The following is a 21,975-nucleotide window of genomic DNA, read 5'->3' on the forward strand; positions in this document are numbered from 1 at the left end:
TTCCAAGTTAATTGCAGCCATTAAGCTTCTCTCCAACTAACTGGCCTGAAAATGAGTAACACGAAATTTCATATTTACAATGTCATATTTTATGTCTAAATTTAAACAAGAGCCAAACCACAGTTCAACAAAAATATTTGTATCCAAATCAAAAAAAGTTTTTCCTGCCCTGAGATGACCAAGTCTTTTAAGTCAAAGGGGAATTCTTGTACAGCAAAAAAGGCGGTGAAATGTGGAGTACACCTGCAGTGACTCAAAGAAGCCTTTAGGTAATCTTCAGACTGGAAAACTGATGACAACAAAAAAAAGAAAATGTTTCTTGTTGGCAGAGAAACAAGATGAGATATATAAAAAGCCGAATTCAGTCAGGCATATAATTGTTTCAGCCCTGACAAAGACCTGGTGTGCTAAGACAGGTCAGTATTTAAATTAAAACACCAGACTAAACAGAAAATGTAATTTAATTTATTTTTTAAACAAGAAACCAATTTAATTTTACTCACTTTGAACTGCCTAAAAGTGCCTCAAACATTTTCTTTTCTTCTTTGCTGATACGGATATCTTTCATGAAAAAAAAAGAAAAAAAAAAAAAAAAAAAAGAAAAAAAAGAAACAACAACAAAAAACTACAGCTAGACACAAAATAATAATAACAAAAAAATACAAATCCACAAAGCAAGTCATCTTTCCAGATAATATCCCTCCAAATATGTTGCCAAAACCAGCACAGTCGTTTATCCTGAATAAATCATTTAACAGCCACAAGTACTCAGTCGTGTGCTTTCAAAATCTCCCCAACTATTTAAAAAAAAAAAAAAAAAAAATCAGCAAGTTCACAAGTATGGAACCAACGCACCTGACATAGATTACCTGACCTCCTTCCACTCTCCTTTGCCAGCCGATGGGGACGTGTATTGCAGTGGTATGGACCCCATCCTTGTCCCCACTGACAGTCTCACTGCCTCCCATCATTTTGTAGCCTGCCAGCACCTTGAAAAGCAGCAAAGTGTTAACACATTTTTTTTTTTTAATGAGGAGAGAGGGAGGGAGCAAGGAGGTGACATACAGTAACAGTTCAGCCTATCATGAGTCAAACCTGGGACTCTGCTGCTGAGGGCATTTTAACCCATGTGGTATGCACCCCTGTAGAGCTTTTCTTAAAATATAATTAATACAATGCTACGTACTCCTATTGGAGGAAAACACATTTTTAGTCTCAGTAAATTCATTTCCATTATTTTATATATATATATATATATATATATATATATAGATAGATATTATCCTGCTCGCTCATCTTCCCCATCTCCACATTATCTGAGTTCTCAAGGGCATCTAAACCAAAACCTCCATGAGCCAGCTGCTTACTCATATCCACCACTCTAACCGGAAAAATACTTCAATTTTTCATGCTCATGCTTCTGCAATAAATTTTACTCTTTTATTCTGAAAGAGCTCTCCTTATTTTTAACTATATATAGTGCATGTATCAGGGTAGTTTGTTGAGCCTCAGTGTGAGACACTGAGGATCAAAGTAAACACATGAAAGATAGGTGAATGTTTCTGTAGTAAAGACTTTGTGATCATTAATCTTTTATTTACAGCACCCTGCATGCTTAACCTGCATTCAACTCATTACACAACACCAAAATCAATGTCAGATATCAAATATTACAATGTACCCTATCCATGGCGATGAACTCAGCCAAGATAAAACTGAATCAAGCAGTATGCATATAGGAATCATTGCAAATTAATTGCACACTACTAATAAACCAGTTCATCAATTACTGTTCAGCTGTCTTCTGTGTCAAAAAAAGTTCTGGGAAAGTACCCAGCATTTATTTTCTTATGTCCATGCTGCAGACAATACAAGCTTCTGCAGAATAAATGATGTAAACATGTTGTAAAGGGGGTGTGGCCACAGCGAAAGAAAGATTTTTAACTTATTATGAACATAAAGTAATACCAAGACGAACAAAAAACAAAAAAAGGTTGCATACCTTGTCATCTTTGGGAAGCCAGGATCTGTTTTGGCTAGAGTATCCACTGTCCAGTGTACATGCTGGTGGGTTAGAAGCACACTGCCAGTAAAACCTGACTTATCCAAACACCTCGACTTTCTTCAGCTATGAGGGCAGATCCCCAACTTAAAAGGATGACTCCAACAGATTTATTAGTTCAGTTCACATCAGAGTAGGAATATGGGTGAAGATGGAAAGCCTGCAAAGAAAGGTGGAGGTGGATTATGTAATCTGGCAGGGACCCCCGGCGGTAAAGATATCTTGTAATAAAGCTATCTTGTAACTGATCTGATCTAAGCGTGCTTGAAAAACGACTATATCAGATGCATTACTCTCCCCCAGAAGAACTTCAGAGCAAGATCTGGCTGCTTTGAAGTAGAAGGGTGTGTTTGCCTAGGCCCGTAGTTTACTCAATGTTTAGCTACAGTATAAGCAGCTGCAACAACCAACTCAAAAAGCTAACAGGCTGGCAAAACGAAAGAGCAATTAATCCAACCCTGAACTGAAATAACATTTTTTCTCAATTTCATAGCAAGCCGCGTGAAGTAGGGAACAAAATCCCACCAAGTACACGGCTCATACTCGGCAGCTAGCGTCCAGGCTAACAGCTAAGCTAGCAAGCTACCCTACTTTGTACTGTGTTGTCGTGACAGCTGTCAGGCGCACAAAACACTCCAATACAAAACTCTTGCCCGTTAGCTGTAGTAACAACACACGACCCATGCACAATACCGCGTTGCAAAAAAAAACCTCTTAAAAATCTGAAACCTACATCACACTTTACTTATTGATATCCGTTAGCTAACGTCAATATTAGCAGGTCCCACCAACCTTTTCTCTGCGTCAGGTTCTGTGTTGGCGAAGTTTTTGGAGTCCTGGCTTTTCGGGCTCGCGGGAGAATCTAGAGTTAGCTGGCTAGCGAAACGGGCTTAGCCAGATAATGTTTTGAAAACGGCTGATAGTTTAATAAATAGAGCAAAATAAGTCATTATGTAATCCAATTCCCGTAGCGGTGTGGTCATTCAGCTCTCAGCGCTCATACAACGTCTGCCAGTCGGACTTAAAAACAAAGGGCAATAACGCTTCATTTTACTGCGCCTGGGATCTCGGGGCTAACGCTGCCACCAGCTATGCTAGCTAGCGAGCTAACTGACTGAAATTTACTTGATTGTGGAGTGTCCCGACAAGACCGAATGATGTCCCACTCCCGGTCTGCAGTTATCTGGCCGTTGCTTTGCTCTCTCTTCTGCTAAACCGTGGAGCTTTCAAATATATTCCGACAACCATAACGGTCCATGTAATCCCCAGCTCACAGTTGCCCACTGTTTTTTTTTTTTTTTTTTCCTCTTACAAATTCCGAGCAAAAAAAATAATGGAGTTTTCTGTTGGGCATGCGCATTAGGCGCTTAAGGAATATTGTACCCGACATGCAACGGGACCTTTGTAGTGCTCCAGACAGACCTGAGTGCAGCTGTGTGTAGCTCCTTGATAGAGGACATGATAATGCCAGAATAATAAATATCATGTCTTCAGTTGACATAGTGGATTCACTTCCACTTGGCTACAGTGAATTTTAGCCCAGACCTACCAAGAAAATGACATTTGAATTAAAAATTATACATACTGTACTCATTTAGGCCTATATGCATGCCCAAACAATTTCTCCTGGTGTACGTATATATATATATATATATATATATATATATATATATATATATATAAAGAGAGAGAGAGAGAGAGAGAGAGAGAGAGAGAGAGAACTGGCTTCTTTGGTGCATGTTTGATGCATAGCTATCTTGGTTATAGTAAAAATTTGCAGTCCCCTAGTAAAATACTAATTACTGAGGACATGACCTCAGGTATGGTTCTGCAGCACATCCGCAATTATTCATAAGCACGCAAATACAGCATGGTATGGGGAAAAGTAAATTTATTATAAAGGTCCTCAGCCTTTGTACATCTTTGGGTTCCAAAGGATAACAAGAGTAAGTATGGATACCTGGTTGTGTTTCTCTTGTCTGTGAACAAGCGGGACAAGGGGAAAGAGGTGCAATGAAGACAGAGGGAGAAAAAGTATCTGATTTCCCCTCGTCATTGGTGCTCAGTCCAAGGTCCTCAGCTGTTGCAAAGTGTCAACTTGACATAGGACTGCTAAGCCTGGCACGCACACAAACAGGCACACAAAATCATAGATACACAACTACAGATGTATGCTCAAACTACAACCTAAAGTCACTTTGGAAAACATCTAAAGAGTACAGAGGGACCAGACTTTGTGACAGCACAGCATCCTGAGGGACTGAAGTGAAGCTGCTTTGTAACACACTGACCATACAGGGCTCTGGTCATTGCCAGCAGGTGAAAACCCATTCACAGACATTTTGCCAGCACACCGGATTTGTAATTTCTTCAGTGCGATTTGTACAAATTTAGACAAAAGGTAGGCTGTTGCTGTAATTTACAGTCTCAGTGTTTTTAATGCTGAAAGTATATGCATGACCTCTGTTGTAGTCAGTTGGTTTAATTTTAGTGGCATTACATTCGTTTTAAAACGCAACCTAAACAACCTCCACAGTGACAATGTCTCTGTCAGTTTACAAAGTCTGATTTTTTTGTTTTTGTTTCTATAAATGTTTATAGAATTTGGCTTGCTTTTTCCTGACTGGCAGAAGCAGCCAAATTTAACTGTGCTGAGACTGAATTTCACAACCCTGGAATAGTATAGAAGACAAGCACATTCAACGACTGTGTGTGTGTGTGTGTGTATAGATATGCAAGTGCATTTAATGTTCATGCAGACACAAGAATATCTTTTCTGCTGTGCTTCTATATTTTATTTTTTTTTGCTACATTTTTAGTCGATGCCAAATGCAGGCTTATTTTTTGCTATTTCTTTCAGCTGTGCTCTAAAGGAAATTTGTAAAAAGTTCAGGAACATGTACTTGGCAATCACATTGACTCTGAAAACAACTGGACATAATAATGGATATGAGATGAGATTAGCTCTTCAAAGATTTTAGCAAATCAGTAATTAGTAATACATTCTCTCATTTTATCACATTTATCAGACTGTCTCACTATCTTCCAGCAACAAAAGAGAGCAACAGCTGTTTACTTTCTAGGTGGGGCTGTACTGACTCTGTCTACATCATATCATGGAGCCGTAAGTATAATTTTTAAAATCAATATAATCGCCTCTTGGTGCACATTTTACCTGTTTGCCATTTAAGCCTTAGTTCAGTTTCAAGTATGCTAAATGCTGCTAAATGTAGCCCATGTCTGAAAAATATTCCGAAGGATCATCATTAATCATCCATGTCTAAAGCAGCTCCTTATCCATTTGAAAGAATGTGCCACTGCCTTTCCACATTAAAATAGTATAATCCTGATAATTTAATATAGGACTAAATTTGTACACCCTTGAACAAATTTAATCCTATATTAAATTATAAAGATTATATTATTTTAAGGTGGAAAGGCAATTTCCACCTTAAATGATATGAATTATTGTGCATAAAATGTACACACCAGAGTAACTTTCTACAGCTGCACCAGTTAATGTTATTCATGGGTGAGTGTGTTTTTTTCTTTGTGTGTGTGTGTGTGTGTGTGTGTGTGTGTGTGTGTGTGTGTGTGTGTGTGTGTGTGTGTGTGTGTGTGTGTGTGTGTGTGTGTGTGTTAGGGATGATGACAAAAACTCTGTGGATATCCATGACAACCCCCCAGCTCCTGACAATGTAGTGAGGGAGGACGGAGACACTGTGAGTGACAGCAACATGTCGACCCCCCCAGTGCCATTCTTGGGCTGTTTAAAATAGCCACCAGCTGGGACAGGATTGCGGTGCAGTATCAGAAACAATATGAGCTTAAGTGTCCCTGCCTTACACACCCTTTCGGAAAAAATGAGCACTGCTGGCTAATCTGGGGGGGTCATCAAAATGTTATTCTGTAGGTCCTAAAAAGTAAAGATCAGGTATCAGCTGTTAAGCAAACAAGGCAAAAAAGCTTCATGTAATATTTTATAATACTGTGACATTTAATCCCTGTTCCTCAGCTCAGTGTTCAACATTTAAAAACTTTAATAACTTATTTCCACCATGATACTTGCTTCATGTGTTGCCTGAAACATCCCTTATCTTATGAAGGAATGCTTCAGGCAATACTTCAAAACAGTGCCTCTATAATATGTTTTTTTTTAATGGTATATCTGAGATATGTCCTTTACCTCTGCAGGTCTATTTCATATATGAGGAGGAAGTGGAGGTGGAGGAGAAGGAACCGGAACCTCCTTCAGAGCCTATTGTCCGGGTCAATGACAAACCCCACAAATTCAAGGACCACTACTGCAAGAAACCCAAGTTCTGTGATGTCTGTGCTCGTATGATAGTCCGTAAGTGTTGGTTATTATATTAATGATATAATGCTACATGTAGGTAAATATTCTTCTGACTGACACCACTAATCTTGGCTTTTCATCTTTCAGTGAACAACAAATTTTGCCTGAGGTGTAAAAACTGTAAGACCAACATCCACCATTCATGTCAGTCGTATGTTGAGTTCCAGAGGTGCTTTGGCAAAATTGTGAGTTTGCTGATGTACACTACATTTGCAGTGTTTGCAGTTTCCTTTTACCGCCCACAGTGAGACAGAAATTTTCAAACATGGTGTCCTTTCTTTTATTCCCTGTAGCCACCTGGTTTCAGAAGGGCCTACAGCTCCCCCCTGTACAGCAGTGACCAGCCAGATCCAAGTGAGTCCTCTGAATGACAATATCTCTTGTGTAGCTAGATTTCTTAACCTTATATTCAAGGTTGCTACCACAAAGGAGACTGAGCATGGCCTCTGCATTTCTTCTTTAGTAACAGTTGCAGTCATTATATTTCACAAGCTGCATTTAAATATTTTTAAACTTAGCATACAGCAAAAATAATGCAAAAATAGCACAGTGTAAAGCAGGCTTTCAAACAGCATTTTGACCTTTATGTTGGAATGAAAACAACAGAATTATCAACTAAATAAACATAGTGCCATTGTAGTACTGAGCCCTTTATCTCAGTGTTTCCCTGCATTTAGTTAACAATAAAATAAGAAACCAAGTTAAGTTAAAGTGTTTTTTTTTCATATCATATTTCACATTCATTCATTCTTAGCTTCACTCTGTGGTTTTCCTTTCGTCCTAGTGCACCAACTGCAGTGACTCTATCCCCAGCAGTTTAAGACCCACTGCTTTAATAATGATGTCATACAGTAATATTGTGATACAGTGTGGCCAGAAGTTTGCATACACTCATCGTGGGTGTGAATGTGATGGTAATTTGGGGCTTTTAATGGTTTCTTTCAACTGTTCTTTTTCCAGGGTGGAATAATTGTACAGCATCCATCTTTAATGACTTTAAAAAACAAGAATTAGGTGCAGAAGTTTGAATTTATTTTGGATTTTCACTAAAACATACAGAGTCAAATACATACATGCATAGTGTATATTATTTGATACATGAGGTTTTGAGACTTTTACATCATCAATGTGATTTTTTTTCCCATTAGTTGCACGATATATTTTTAAGCAATAAATTCCAAAAGAAAATGCCAAGAAAATGTCAGATATAGCAAACATGATACAAATGAAAACTCGTATATGCAAATATTTATTTAGCTTTTGTTATCCATTCCAAAGCCAGTTTCAATGTGTGTTTGGGATCATTGTCCCGTTGGAGCACCCAACTGTGTCCAGTTTTTAAACATCTAGCTGTTGATTTGAGGTGAAGTTGAAGAATTTGGAGGAAGTCTGCCTTCTTCCTTATTCACTTTGTGCAATGTACCAGTACCACTGTCAGCAAAACAACCCCAGAGCATGATGCTACCCCCACCATGCTTGACAGTTGGTACAGTTTTCTTAGGTTTGAAAGCCTCACCTTTACTCCTCCAAACACACCTCTTGTCAATGTGGTCAAATAGCTCAATGTTTGTCTCGTATGGCCATCAAACTTTTCTCCAGAAAGTATCTGGCTCATCCATGTAAGCATCTGCAAATTTCAGTCAAGCTTGAAGGTGTCAATTTTGGAGCAGGGGCTCATTCCTTGGTCAGCACCTTCTCACGCCATAGTGATGTAAAGCTCACTTCACTGTAGACAGTAATGCTGGTGTTCCAGCAGTTTCATGGCAGGCTTGAGCCTTGGTGGTTCCTGGGTTGTTCCTGAACATCCCAACCAACTTCCTCTTATCAAAGTGTGACAGGTTGAGTCTTCTTCCAGACCGTGGCAAAGTGGTAATATATCCAAATAACTCGTACCAAGTACAATCATTTAAACTGATGATCTTGGAATCTGCAGTTGTTTAGAAAGGTCTCCAAGAGACCTTGCCAACTTGTGTAAATCTACAATTCTCCTTCTTAGATCTTCACTGAGTTCCTTGGATTATAAGACACTGTAGAATCTTCAAAAAAAAAAACAGCAGGAAAAATTTTTACATTTGGGATTTGGTATGCATGTGTGAAGACATAGCCTTAATGGTCGTACAGTCTGGTGTACAGTAATTCTTATACTGCACGCTGATCTCATTTTTTATCTCTGTCAGACAACCCAAACCGGAACGACCCAGTTTTTGACACCCTGCGGGTTGGCGTCATCATGGCAAATAAGGAGCGTAAGAAAAATGAAAATGACAAGAAAAATGTGAGCATTTATTATCATTTTAATCAAGACAAGACAATTTCAAAAATGTTCAGTGACTGATTAACTGCAAGCAAAATTAATTATTTTTGTGTAACCAAGAAAATGCAGAGTTTGAAATCGCTTTGAGGATAGATTTTATATTTAATACATAAACTATTAATAATAATATTAGTGCTGGCTTTAACAGTGTTGTGTCCTCTAGATGATGATGATGATGGAAGAGGAGGAGGAGGAGAACCAACAGCCTAAAGAGAATGAGGACGGAGGAGAAGGTAGAACTAATCCAATAGGCTTTGTCTGTGATGTAAAAGATGCAAGTTGGTCATAAAAATATGATTATGTTATGTCTGATACGCAAACAGTGAAGCCTGATGAAAAAAAAGAGAAAGGAGGAGACAAAGCAGATGACAAGGTAAACAGTGCAATTACTCTGAAGAATCCGCTGCTTGCATGTAAAGTTTTGTTCCAAAGAAACACCATATGTGCATGTTTTTGTCTCAAATCAATATAATTTGTCACGCGCACTAGCATCTGTGCTTTTCTGTCAACAGACTAAGGGCACATTCTCCCAGTCCCACTACTACCTGGCTCTCTATCGCTTCAAGGCCATTGAAAAAGATGACCTCGACTTCCAGTATGTTTGAAAGACATTCAATTTTTCAATTTAATCACGCTTAATTTTTATTAAGGGAATTCTAACAAAAAGGCAATGATAAAAACACTTACTGAGAATGTGTTTATTAGCCCTGGTGATCGGATCACAGTACTGGATGACTCCAATGAAGAGTGGTGGAGGGTGAGTTAAAGTTTTTGATTATTAAAGCTTTAAAAATTCTGGTTCAAAATGTGTTACCGCTGATGAGGGCTTAAATTCTGTTCACTGTATTGTCAGGGAAAGATGGGAGAGAAGACAGGCTACTTCCCCGCCAACTACCTCATAAAAGTGCGTGCTTCAGAAAGAGTCTACAAGGTGACCCGCTCCTTTGTAGGGAACAGAGAGATGGGACAAATTACACTTAAGAAAGATCAGGTAACTTCAATATGAGTGTGTATGAGAACGTGCATCTTTTTCTCTTCTCTTCTCTTCTCTTCTCTTCTCTTCTCTTCTCTTCTCTTCTCTTCTCTTCTCTTCTCTTCTCTTCTCTTCTCTTCTCTTCTCTTCTCTTCTCTTCTCTTCTCTTCTCTTCTCTTCTCTTCTCTTCTCTTCAGTTTTATTTATGTAGCACCAAATCACAACAACAGTTGTCTCAAGGCACTTTATTTTGTAAGGTAAAGACCCTACAATAATACAGAGAAAATCCAACAGTCAAAACGACCCCCTATGAACAAGTACTTGGCAACAGTGGGAAGGAAAAACTCCCTTTTAACAGGAAGAAACCTGCGGTTGAACCAGGCTCAGGGAGGGGCAGTCATCTGCCACGACCGGTTGGGGCTGAGGGGAGAGAGAGAGGACAAAAGACATGATGTGGAAGAGAGCCAGACATTAATAATAACTAGAGATTAAATACAGAGTGGTGTTTAAACAGAGTAAAAGAGGTGAATGAAAAGAAACACTCACTGAATCATGGAAACCCCCCAACAGCCTAGGTCTATTGCAGCATAACTAAGGGGTGCTTCAGGGTCACCTGATCCAACCCTAACTATAAGCTTGATCATAAAGGAAAGTTTTAATTCTAATCTTAAAAATAGAGAGGGTGTCTGTCTCCCGAATCCAAGCTGGAAGCTGGTTCCACAGAAGAGGGGCCTGAAAGCTGAAGGCTCTGCCTCCCATTCTACTCTTAAGTATCCTACGAACCACAAGTAAGCCAGCAGTCTGAGAGCAAAGTGCTCTATTGGGGTGATACGGTACTATGAGGTCTTTAAGATAAGATGGGGCCTGATTATTCAAGACCTTGTATGTGAGGAGATGAATTTTAAATTCAATTCTGGATTTAACAGGGAGCCAATGAAGAGAAGCCAATATGGGAGAAATCTGCTCTCTCTTTCTAGTCCCTGTCAGTACTCTAGCTGCAGCATTTTAGATCAGCTGAAGGCTTTTCAGGGAGCTTTTAGGACAGCCTGATAATAATGAATTACAATAGTCCAGCCTAGAAGTAATAAATGCATGAATTTATTTTTTGATTAACTTTATTGTGTGAAGAAGACTCCTCATTTACATGAACAAATTGGAGACTATTAGATAGATATGATTCAAACCACTGCAGCACAATACCTTTAATGCCTATAGCATGCTCTAATTCATCCATCCATTTTCTTTCACTTATCCTTTTCAGGTTCACAGGGCAGCTGGAGCCTATCCCAGCTGTGGCATGCTCTAATCTCTGTAAAAAAAATAAAAAATAAAAAATTTATGGTCAACAGTATTGACTACTGCAGTAAGGTCTAACAGGACAAACACAGAGATGAGTCCACTGTCAGAGGCCATAACAAGATCATTCATAACCTTCACTAATGCTGTTTCTGTACTGTGATGAATTCTGAATCCATCCATCCATCCATTCTCTTCTGCTTATCCTGTTCAGGGTCCTGTTCAGAATCTTTTGGAAAAAAAAAAACAAAAAACATTCCTCTGCAGTTAGCTGTTTTACAGCTACTTTTTAAAGATTTTGTTAGGTAAAAGAAAGGTTGTAGATTGGTCCCTAATTTGATAAGGCAGCTTGGTAATGGTTTAATTACTGCCACCTTAAAGGCCTGTGGTACGTAGCCCATTAATAGAGATAGACTGATCATATTCAGGACTGAAGAATTCTCGTAAGAGTTGTCAGAAAAACTGTAATTTCTTTTTAAAGATTAAAAATGCTTCTGCAGTGTTCTGAAATCAACATCTCCACACCAGGTTGCTGGCCAAATCTTATTAATGTTTTATTAAACAAGTGATGGCTAACACAGGCAGTGACTTACAGTTAGACAATAATTTGTTGGGTAAAGACACAATTATTGTTGTTTTTCATCTGTACACCACCACGGTGGATTTGAAAACAAACACTCAAGATGTGACTGCAGTGCAGGCTTTCACCTTTAATTCAATGGGTTTAACAACAATTTTACATTAACTGTTCAAGAACTGCAGTCATTTTTTTTACACAGTCCTTCATTTTCAGAGACTCAAAAGCAATTGGACAATTGTGTTGAATTTGTATTTCATAGCTTTTCACTGTAATATGAAGCCCAAAGAGATGTCAGTGCACGTGAGGGAGGCCATCATTAGGCTGAAAAACCCAAATAAACCTATCAGAGAGATAGCAAAGACCTTAGGAGTGGACAAATCAACAACCTGGTAGATTCTTAAGCAGAATGAATGCACTGGCCAGCTCAGCAACACTAAAAGGCCTGAAAGACCACAGAAGACAACTAAAGTGCATGAGGACAGAATTATTTTCATGGTTAAGGCAAAACAATTTCACAGCATCTAACCAAGTCAAGAACACTCTCAAAGAGGAAGGTGCATCAGTGTCCAGGTCTACAATCAAGAGATGCCTTCATGAATGGAAATACAGAGCTTTCTCAACAAGGTGCAAACCACTGGATAAACTCAAAACCAGGAAGGCCAGATCAGACTTTGCCAGAAAACATCTAGAAGAATTTGCACAGTTTTGAAAAAAATAAATCTTTTTTGGCAGATAAAATCAAGAATAACTTGTACCAGATGCTGCAAAACTGATCAGACAGTGCTTCATAAATGGATAATGACGCAAATCAAACTGCAAAAGCAAACCAAGCAAACCAAGCATTAACTAAAAAGCATATTCTGCTGGGTTGAAATCAGTCACCTGATTTCAACCCAGCAGAATATGCTTTTTAGTTAATGAAGACAAAACTGAAAGCAGAGCAACCCACAAACAAGCAGCAGCTGACGGCAGCTGCAGCGCAACTCAAGGGAGGAAGCACAGCATTTGGTGATGCCCATGGGTTCTACACCTCAGGCACGCATGATACTCCAAGTACTTTTATCCAAGTGTTTAAAACAATCCTCATGTTTAAAATTATGTTAGTTTGTCCAATTAATTTTGAGCATCTAAAAATGGGAGGCTATGTATAAAAATGGCTGCAGGTCTTAAACAGTTCATGTAACATTTTTGTAAAACCCCTTGAATCTAAACTGCACTTCATTCACATCTTTGTTTGATTTAAAATCCACTCTGTTGGTGTCAAAAACACAAAACTACAAAAACTGTCTTTGCCCAATAAATGAAAAACCTACTTGTAAATCAAAGGTATTTATAATAGCTAGGTTGTTTGATCTGTTGTCACTCTGTGTTTCAGATTGTGGTGAAGAAAGGAGATGAGAAAGGTGGCTACTTGAAGGTCAGCACTGGACGCAAGCTGGGCTACTTCCCTGCTGATCTGCTGCAGGAGATCACTGTGACATAATCAGCCTGATGTGCAATGGAAAACGCTGCAGCTCACTTTAAGTATTAGCAAGAACTGGAAGTCCTGATTTTCTACATTTGCTACCGATAGAAAAGCTAAAAATATCTGTGCCTTAGACACAATTGTTTGACAGCCTTTTTCATTAATACCTACATTAAAGGAGACATTTAGCTGATTTATTGGCTTTGTTGTGAATAGCATAGTAGATGTTTTAAGTTGCTGTCTGGTGATTTTAGTTTTTACTATCTTAAGGACAGGTAGAAAAAAATGGAGAGCCTTACTAATGATTATAAAATCACTGATGAATTTATATGAAGCTGGAGAATTAATGAGGCTGAAACAAATGTGCCAGATTGATCATGATTACTGGTGGCAAATTAATGTAAATCAAAATGCACCTTTAACTTTTGTTTCAGTTCTGGTTCACGTTTTTTTGTTTTTGTTTTTTCAAGTTAAATAGCTTAAAAGATTAATGTAGCTATTTATCTCTATTTCCCACTGTTTACTTGGGAATGGTGAGTTTAATTAAAACACTTGCCCATTATTTACTTACCACAAGGATGCAACTGTTTTATCTGAGTTATTTAAAAAAAAAAAAGAAACTGCTAATTACCTGATTGTTATCATGTTATCATCCTCTCTGAGTCCTCTGTACTGGCATAAATAGAAACATCATGTACATAGCATTTAAAGCTTAAAAAGAGCAAAAAACTTGTTAAAGTTTGTTGTACATTATTTTACGTATGACTCTGACAACCTGAAGCAAGAAAGAAAAAAAAGAATTAAAACTAAAGTGCACTTAAAGCAAACCTTAACAGAGAAGAGACAGTTTGACCTAAAGTCTAATATGTCTCTTTTTCCTGTGGCCTGTATTGCTATTTACCCAAGTGGATTATTTTGCTGTGAAATGTCCATTGGTGGAACTACGAAACAAGAGGGCGCTCAGAGCTTCCTGAAATCATGATCCAGTTACTCAAAAAATAAATAAATACACCACAAACTTTGTTGTGAGCAGTTTCATGTAGAAACTTGTCTTCTAGCCGTCCACATCTATATACATTTATGTCTACTTTAAACCAAATCTCCACTTATACCCAGCTTTATTTGTTTGATTTGATTTTAAATGCCATTTCAAAAAGAATTCAGCTCTAGATTAAAAAAAAAAAAGCACATAAGGCTGAAGCTAAAAAATAAATAAAACCTCATCCAGTTGGTGAGAACCAGCTGCAGCACACAGACAGGAAGAACTGATCCGGAGCGACCGCATCTCCTCAAGAGCCTCTCGGAGGAGACGCTTCACTGCCACTCGAGTCGGGTAAATCTCCACTACACCTGATGATGTTGCTGTTTTTGACAAAGGTGCTGCATTACTTGCTGTGAGACTCTGCGCTGCAGAACAGGCTTGTTTGCTGCTGATTCCTGATTTTTCCGGATTACTAAATCCAGATTAAAAAAAAAGGTGCTCTAAATGGGACTAAATATTATCATTTAAGCTATGTGAAGAATAACAGGTAGAATAGCATGAGGTCATGTTAAGTTTTGTGCAGAAGCACATTCAGAATTCTTCGTTTATGAAGATACCAGCATTTTGAAGTTGTGCGTTGAGGAGGTGGAGCTCAAGCCTGGCTTTGGTTTAGTTTAGCAAGAATGATTTATTCCTCATCTGCTCGTTCAGTTTCTCATCTGAAATGTGACTTGTAGGCATCATCATCATCATCATCATCATATACAGTTGGCAAAGATTGTTTTGAACTTGGTACTGACAGCTGGTTCTCACAGTGAGGATCCTCCATCCTGCTGCTGAGGACCTAGAAAATCCACGTGCAATGCCTCAGAATGAGGAACCGACCAGGGGTGCAATGAGAGATGCAATTACTGGAATTCGTTTTTGTGTCACTGTGATTATGAGTGAAAAATGAAAGTTACATTTAAATTACTCTGTTTGATAATAAAAAATATTTGATGGACTATTCTGTTTGTTTGTTTTTTTTCACTTACACTATATTTCCAAAAGTATTCACTCGTCTGCTTTCACACGTGTATGAACTTGAGTAACATCCCATTCTTAATCCATAGGGTTTAATATGCAACCATGACAGCTTCAACTCCTCTGGGAAGGCTTTCCATAAGGTTTAGCAGTGTGTTTATGGAAAATTTTGACCATTTTTCCAGAAGCACATTTGTGAAGTCAGACACTGATGTTTGATGAAAAGGTCTGGCTCACAGTCTCCGCTCTAATTCATCCCATGTATCCCAAATGTATCCTAAATTTTTGGACAACCCAAACTGAAGGTTTGATCCAGATCAAAAGCAAAACTGGATTATGTGACATAATTTGATTAGAGGATTACAGCATTTTTTTGTGCAATCCTGGTTTCTTATGCTGTGTAATGTTGTTTTTGTAAGGCATGAATAAACTAAACTGGCCACAGATCTGAGCAGCGCCAGTGTGATCTTAAACCTGAGGTCTTAAAGGATGTGCCTTTATTGTGGGTGGTGGTGGGTGTTCAAAGACAGGTAGGCGCCAGCTGGAAACTTTCTCTTTCAATTATTAGCGCATCTCTGTTATGACTTTCTTGCTGGTTTGAATGCTTGTGGGGAGATTGTGAGGTGCCACCACCTTTACGACTTTGTGAATATGGAAAAGTTGCATTTCACCCACATTATCAGCGATCCTCTCGTTTAATGGGACATGGGGTATATCAGTAAAAGGAATTGGGAGACGCTGCGGTCTCTTGCGGCGTGCAGCTGGCATGTCGCCACGCTCGTTATGCATGCGGTTGTGCAAAGAGTTGGTGGTTAGAAGACCTCCTCTCTGCTAGCAGATCTCTTACCAACGCTGCACAGCGCTTTGGCCGCATCATCATTACAGCCAGTAAAATATTTCCAGATGACGCTCTTATTCTTCCGCTGCCCCACATGCTGTGTTTTGAAACCGGCAGAAGCGTCACAGTCACATAAGACTTCAGCTTCTGCCGTGTCAGCAGCAGCCGTGACTGGCCTCAGCTGAGGGAGTCAAACTGACATAAAAATCCGCACACCTGCAGACGATCGTGCTCTTTTACCCACTGGCACACTGCGCAGTTTTTACAGTAAATCTATAAAAAAAAAAGTTAATGAGAGTATTTCTTGTGTTTATACGGAGGTAGCCATTTTGTCCCGGATGTCCTTCTTCTTCTTTGGATTTTATTGGCTGTTGGCAACCAGCTTCTAGGCGCATTACTGCTGACTAGAGCACGGTGGCGGTGAAGGGGTGTTTCAGTATAACTTTTATGTAATCTAGAGGACACGACGCTGTGCACGACTGTGGCCATAGAATCGGTTTACTTTGTGCATACTCTATTAGTTCTGCCTGCTTATTGCAGCAGTTTTAGAGCTTGCTGACAGAGCGCAGACCATCCAGGTGAAAACGGTTTCTACACCAGTTCCCCTGTGTAAACTTAGACTATAGTAAGAAGTCTTGCTCATAGAATATTTCCTTTGACATGGAAAAGAAGCCCCACAATTGCAGGGCATCAAAAAATTGAGTTATACTCTTGTTGTTCCTCTCCACGGAAATCTTTAGTAAAAGGCGAAAGATTTATACGATATGAAGAGAAACAAGAGCGCTAACGAGAACAGTGTTGAGTGAGTGAAGCCATTTCTCGCCCTGGTATGTTCGGTTACGGTTTGCATAAAAAAAACAAAAAAAACCTGCTGACTGTATCTGTGATACATAAATACAATTTTACTACATATACCATCAACACATGCTCAAATACTTATTGTGAGTGACAGTTAAATATGAGCTACGTTTCTTTAACCTGCTTAATGCGCGCTAGGCATTGTGGGAATAAGGAGACTCCGCCCCCTTCCTTTGTTAACCGCTTCAACAGCGACAAAATGTCTGCTTTTTCCTTTCTGTAAAACATTACGCGACTCTTGAATAAAGGTGTGAATTAACAGTCTTTAAACGGTGTAAAATATGTCTCTATATTTATCTGGGACTATCATAAAGTGCTCGCGAGCCTGACCTTCAATAAAATGCATATCAGAGAGTTTATAAATAGGATAGAGCTGCTACTCTCGGAACATCCTGTATAATAGGGGGCGCTCATGAGGCAGGGCAAAATGAACGGGGCTCTCATTCACAACGCAAGTCTCTAAAAACCCAGTTTGAAAATCCATGAAATCCTGAAAGGTGTTTTTATTGCATTAACTAATTTACTGCTCATTAAAATGCGTTCAGAAGTTGGAAACTGATGATGATTTATCTCATAAATTAAACACACTGCTCTCCTGTACATAAACTGGAACACAGGGGTGCCTAATCAGCGCTGTGCCTGTTACTGATCATATCATATGCACAGCTGTTAAATACAGAAAATGCCAAATAGAGAAATAATTTCCCCCGCATCGCGCCCCCTTGTGTGGCGCCCCTATGCATTGCATATAGTGCATACCCACTTTTGCGCCACTGGCCCTGTGAAAGGGTATTTTCTAAAGCAGGCGAAATCGTTTAAAAGAAACCGCACGAGGTCCGGCACTGTGGTAAAGCTGTTGTTTCGAAATAAAAACGAATCAATAAAATGTCCCTAATGAGCACATTTACAAACCAAGTAACAAAGTCACATCAATAACATCACAACTCTCTCCCCAATTTATTTCGACCCCAACACTGTCTCATAAATACAGACACCATATTAGTTAGTTCAGGATTTATTTATTACCGTCTCAAAAATCATTTGTACTGTTCAGAGCTTCACGCACCAAAGCTTTGATCAGATTATCCGTCTGCTTGTTTTATATTGACTGTCCACTTGATGGCGGAGGAGAGCAAATGAAGCACCATGAAGCTTCGATCCATGGGTTCACTGATTGAATGGAAAGCTTCAGTGCTTCATGAAGCTTCATCTCACCATCACTACATAATGCGCCTTTAAATGTTAATACGCTTCAACCGATAAGATAATTTTACCGGGTACAGCCGTTTAAAAGTGAATAAATCGCTGATTTTTACTTTGTTTACACTCGGAAACCGGGGAGGAGGGGGGCGGGACTGTGGCCCGGATGTATTTATGAGTGGTGCGGCGCACTTCCTGTAAATAACAAAAATAAGAGCTGGTTTTATTTATTTCTTTATTTTAGAAGTTTCCACGGCTGTTAATTTTTTATTAACAATTTTTTATTTTTATTTATTATTTTTATTAATCTTACATCTATGTTATTTTTTTCCCTCTTGGCATGGAAATCTCTAATTTTCTGCACTTTTAATGACTTTTTGTTTTTAAGAAAACGGATGGATGGATAGACATGCAAACAAATGCATGAATTATTGTAAGGAGGTTTTAACGTTGCAAAAAGTTGAATTAAACTTTAAAATAATTAGCAATAACATGTCAGTGCTTTTATTTTTTTATGTATTTTGCAAAGAGTTGCTAAGACTGTTCGTCTTTTGTTAATCTTCCACGTTGTTTGGCATGAAAACTGCCCGTTTTACATAAAGAAACTGTTTAAGGAAAAATAAAAGAAACATGCTTTACAGCTTCTTCACGTCCTTTATTGGAGATCTGTGTAGAAGAGAGGGGAGCAGGGCAGGAAATGAACCAGTTTTGTTTGAATTTAAGCTGCATGCACAGTATGTGAAAGTCCTGCAGGCATCTTGGAATGAACAGTTAGAAAAACTGAAAGCTGAATGTGTTACTGCTGACTGAAAAAACAAAACTGTGAGAAAGTGACACAGATTCAGGGATTTCTTTGGGCTCCAGTCCAGCTTCATTTCATCTTCGGGGATTTGAAAAGACTTAAAGACCAGAGCTTGCACGCCACACGTACAAAGATCAGCATATTTAGAAAAGCAATCCCTGTTTTTACATTACCCCTGTTTTTTTTTTTTTAAATCTGTACAATAATATATATATATATATATATATATATATATATATATATATATATATATATATATATATATATATATATATATATATATATATATTAGGGCTGGGACTTTAACGCGTTAATTTCGATTTATTAATTACGGGGAAATTAATGCGTTAAAAATTTTAACGCATTTTAATCGCACTTTGCACCGTGGAACGTTTCTCAGTGCACGAGTTCCAGGCATACAGATTATATCGACGCACAATGTCCAAATTAGGGGACGCATCCTGCGAAGGACCCGGCCCACGTCTTTCGCAGCCCACGAACACCACAAAGGCCGGAAGTGAGCGGCTAGCCTTCATATCAGCTGCCGTCACCTCTGTGTAGCTCATGTCGCCTAGCAACCGTGAGTGCGAAGCACAGCTGTGTAAAAGCAGCTGTTAAACAGAGAACGAACTTTTTCTCCTTTTTGTGGTTTAATTTTAAGTCTTTAATTCAAAATAAGCTGTTAAAACAAGCATAACACATTTCAACATCAAGGAATACAGCTGAGCTAATGATTAATTTCCAACTATAACAAGTGAGACATTAATGTTGAATAAAACTATCCAGTTATGATGCTTAACTTTAATTTCAGGCGTTTGCTTATCACAGGAGCACTTCCGCCCTTCATTGGTCTGTGTAGTAGACTGGTGGGAAAATAAACAAAATTTTGAAGTTTAAGCTTATTCATTCATTCATCAACCAAACTTAAATTAATATTTATCATGTTAAATATTGAAATGTGATTCAAATGCGATTAATTTCGATTAATTAATTACAAAGCTCCTAATTAATTAGATTATTTTTTTTAATCGAGTCCCACCCCTAATATATATATATATATATATATATATATATATATATATATATATATATATATGTATATATATATATATATATATATATATATATATATATATATATATATATATATATATATATATATATATATATATATATATATAGGAACAGACCCGAGTCTTACACGGAGGAGAACTTCAGAGCTCAGCTGAGTGAAGCTCCTACCGAAGGTGAACCAGATGTTTCCTGTGATGCACTGGAGGAACTGAGCAGCCACCATGCTGCAGAGCTGTGTGTGGAGGCTTCACCACAAACAATGGAGGCCCCACACACAGACTCTGTAGAGCTCAAAGCAGCCAGAGCGGCTGCCTTAGAATCCCTGTGCAAGAGACAGCAGGAGCAGAACGACCAGCTCCAGGAGCAGCTCCTCAAAGCTCAGAGGCAGCTTGAAGAGGAGGCTGCAAAACGTAAAGAAGAACAGCAACAAGCCCGCTGTGAGATAGCAGAGCTTAAAGCTAAGCTCTGCACCAGAGAAGCAGAGAAAAACCTACAGCAGACTCTGCAGGAGACTCTGGAAACCCAAGAAGAGAAAGAGGCCGGTGTTAAACTACAGGGTCCAGCGGAAATACCCAAAAAGACAAAGAAGAAGCGTGGCTGGCTGCGAAGACTGATCACTTGTGTCAGTGCAGCATCCTCATAATCTCCTACATAACCTCATTAATATACAACTCAATATCAAGAGCAAATAACTATTCACTTTGCTCCCCCCAGCCGGTCACGGCAGATGGCTGCCCCTCCCTGAGCCTGGATCTGCCGAAAGTTTCTTCCTTATAAAAGGGAATTTTTCCTTCATACTGTTGCCACGTGCTTGCTCATAGGGGATCGTCTGATTGTTGGGGGTTTCTCTTTGATTCAGTTCACTTTCATGCACAGTACCAGTCACCTGTACTGTATGACACACTCACCCATTCTCATAAAAGGGTGAATGTGTCTAAGCCTTTGGACACATTCAATTCAGCAGAATTGAATTGAATTAGAGAGAGATAGTGTTTATTTGTCACATGCACAGTTATACACAGTACAATGCACAGTGAAATGTATTTTGTACCTGCAACCATATATACACACACATATAAAAAAGAAGAAGAATAAAAATAAAAAAAGTAATTCACACTATACACTATACTCTATATACTATACACTATGCACACTTTTACGTGGAATTATAGATTATAAATTATAGATTATAAATTATAATATTTACATTGTGCAATAATGGTCCAGTTAGGGCTCAGAGTTGAGCAGACGGATGGCTTGTGGGTAAAAACTCTTCTTCAACCTTTCAGTCTTAGCCCTCAGGTAGAGGTAACGCCGGCCTGATGGGAGCAGGGAGAAGAGAGAGTGTCCGGGGTGGCTGGGCTGTTTTAGGATCTTCATGGCCCTCAGCCTGCACTGCTTGGTGTAAATGTCCTGCAGGTTGGGGAGGGTGGTTCTGATGGTCCGTTCAGCTGAACGAACCACCCTTTTTAGGGCCATGAAGTCCTGCTTGGTGCAGTTTCCCATCCAGGTGGTGATGCTCCCACGCATGATGCTCTCGATGGTGCAGGTTTAAAAGTTCCTGAGCACCTTGAGTGGGAGCTTGAAGTCTCTCAGCCGCCTGAGGAGGTAGAGACGCTGTCTGGCCTTCTTCACAGTGATGTTTATGTGATGAGTCCAGGACAGGTCCCGTGAGATGGTCACTCCCAGGTAGCTGAAAGTGTCCACTCTTTCCACCTCAGCACCACTGATGACAAGTGGATGGTAGTCCCTCTGCTGCTTCCTGCTGAAGTCCACGATCAGTTCCTTTGTTTTGCTGATGTTCTCCTGGCACCAGTTCTCCAGGCGGGAGACCTCTCTCCTGTAGGCTGTCTCCTCATTGTGGGAGATTAGTCCCACAACAGCAGTGTCGTCAGCAAACTTGATGATGACGTTGGACTCTGACGTGGCCTCGCAGTCATGGGTGTACAGTGAGTACAGCAGAGGGCTGAGCACACAGCCTTGGGGGGATCCAGTGTTGAGGGTGAGGGAGGATGAGGTGAGGTGACCCACTCGTACCACCTGTGGTCTGCTGGTCAGGAAGCTGTGAACCCACCTGCACAGGGATGGGCCCAGGCCCAGGTCCAGCAGCTTAGAGACCAGCCTGGAGGGAACTATGGTGTTGAATGCTGA

At 39.3% G+C, this 21,975-nt stretch overlaps 2 protein-coding genes and 1 non-coding gene across 8 annotated transcripts in view; 1 reads left to right on the forward strand and 2 right to left on the reverse strand.

The window, feature by feature from the left end:
* Positions 1 to 3,371, reverse strand: part of mbd6 (methyl-CpG binding domain protein 6) — a 32,051-nt gene extending 28,680 nt beyond the window's left edge. Inside the window, exons 1-3 of one of the 2 annotated variants that reach the window (XM_030733418.1) lie at positions 3,188 to 3,371; positions 2,003 to 2,222; positions 856 to 989 (exon numbers count right to left, since the gene is read on the reverse strand). In XM_030733418.1, the coding sequence (XP_030589278.1) occupies positions 856 to 971 (116 nt within the window). In that variant the 5' untranslated portion in view covers positions 972 to 989; positions 2,003 to 2,222; positions 3,188 to 3,371. Of the gene's footprint in view, positions 1 to 855; positions 990 to 2,002; positions 2,223 to 2,854 lie in introns of both variants that reach the window. The other variant, XM_030733417.1, reaches the window with a different exon arrangement.
* Positions 3,372 to 4,175: 804 nt separating this feature from the next.
* LOC115783396 (SH3 and cysteine-rich domain-containing protein 3-like) lies at positions 4,176 to 14,053 on the forward strand. 5 transcript variants are annotated; one of them, XM_030734199.1, is made up of 13 exons: positions 4,176 to 4,381; positions 5,112 to 5,186; positions 5,706 to 5,784; positions 6,257 to 6,413; positions 6,507 to 6,604; positions 6,713 to 6,773; positions 8,597 to 8,694; positions 8,897 to 8,966; positions 9,057 to 9,106; positions 9,246 to 9,328; positions 9,439 to 9,490; positions 9,587 to 9,724; positions 12,958 to 14,053. In XM_030734199.1, the coding sequence occupies exons 2-13, from the start codon at positions 5,179 to 5,181 to the stop codon at positions 13,063 to 13,065; spliced, it is 1,002 nt and encodes a 333-aa protein (XP_030590059.1). In that variant the 5' UTR covers positions 4,176 to 4,381; positions 5,112 to 5,178; the 3' UTR covers positions 13,066 to 14,053. The 5 variants fall into 5 exon arrangements, with proteins under 5 accessions (XP_030590059.1, XP_030590061.1, XP_030590060.1 ...); XM_030734201.1 differs by having other exon boundaries at positions 4,176 to 4,463; positions 5,092 to 5,186; positions 12,958 to 13,065; XM_030734200.1 differs by having other exon boundaries at positions 4,176 to 4,463; positions 12,958 to 13,065.
* Positions 14,054 to 16,560: 2,507 nt separating this feature from the next.
* On the reverse strand, positions 16,561 to 16,673 carry LOC115783835 (U5 spliceosomal RNA). Its single transcript, XR_004020246.1, has one exon. It is a non-coding gene; the product is annotated as a U5 spliceosomal RNA (small nuclear RNA).
* Between the last annotated feature and the right edge of the window lie 5,302 nt (positions 16,674 to 21,975).

The sequence above is a fragment of the Archocentrus centrarchus genome, chromosome 7 (assembly GCF_007364275.1).
Source record: "Archocentrus centrarchus isolate MPI-CPG fArcCen1 chromosome 7, fArcCen1, whole genome shotgun sequence".
Classification (NCBI taxonomy): domain Eukaryota; kingdom Metazoa; phylum Chordata; class Actinopteri; order Cichliformes; family Cichlidae; genus Archocentrus; species Archocentrus centrarchus.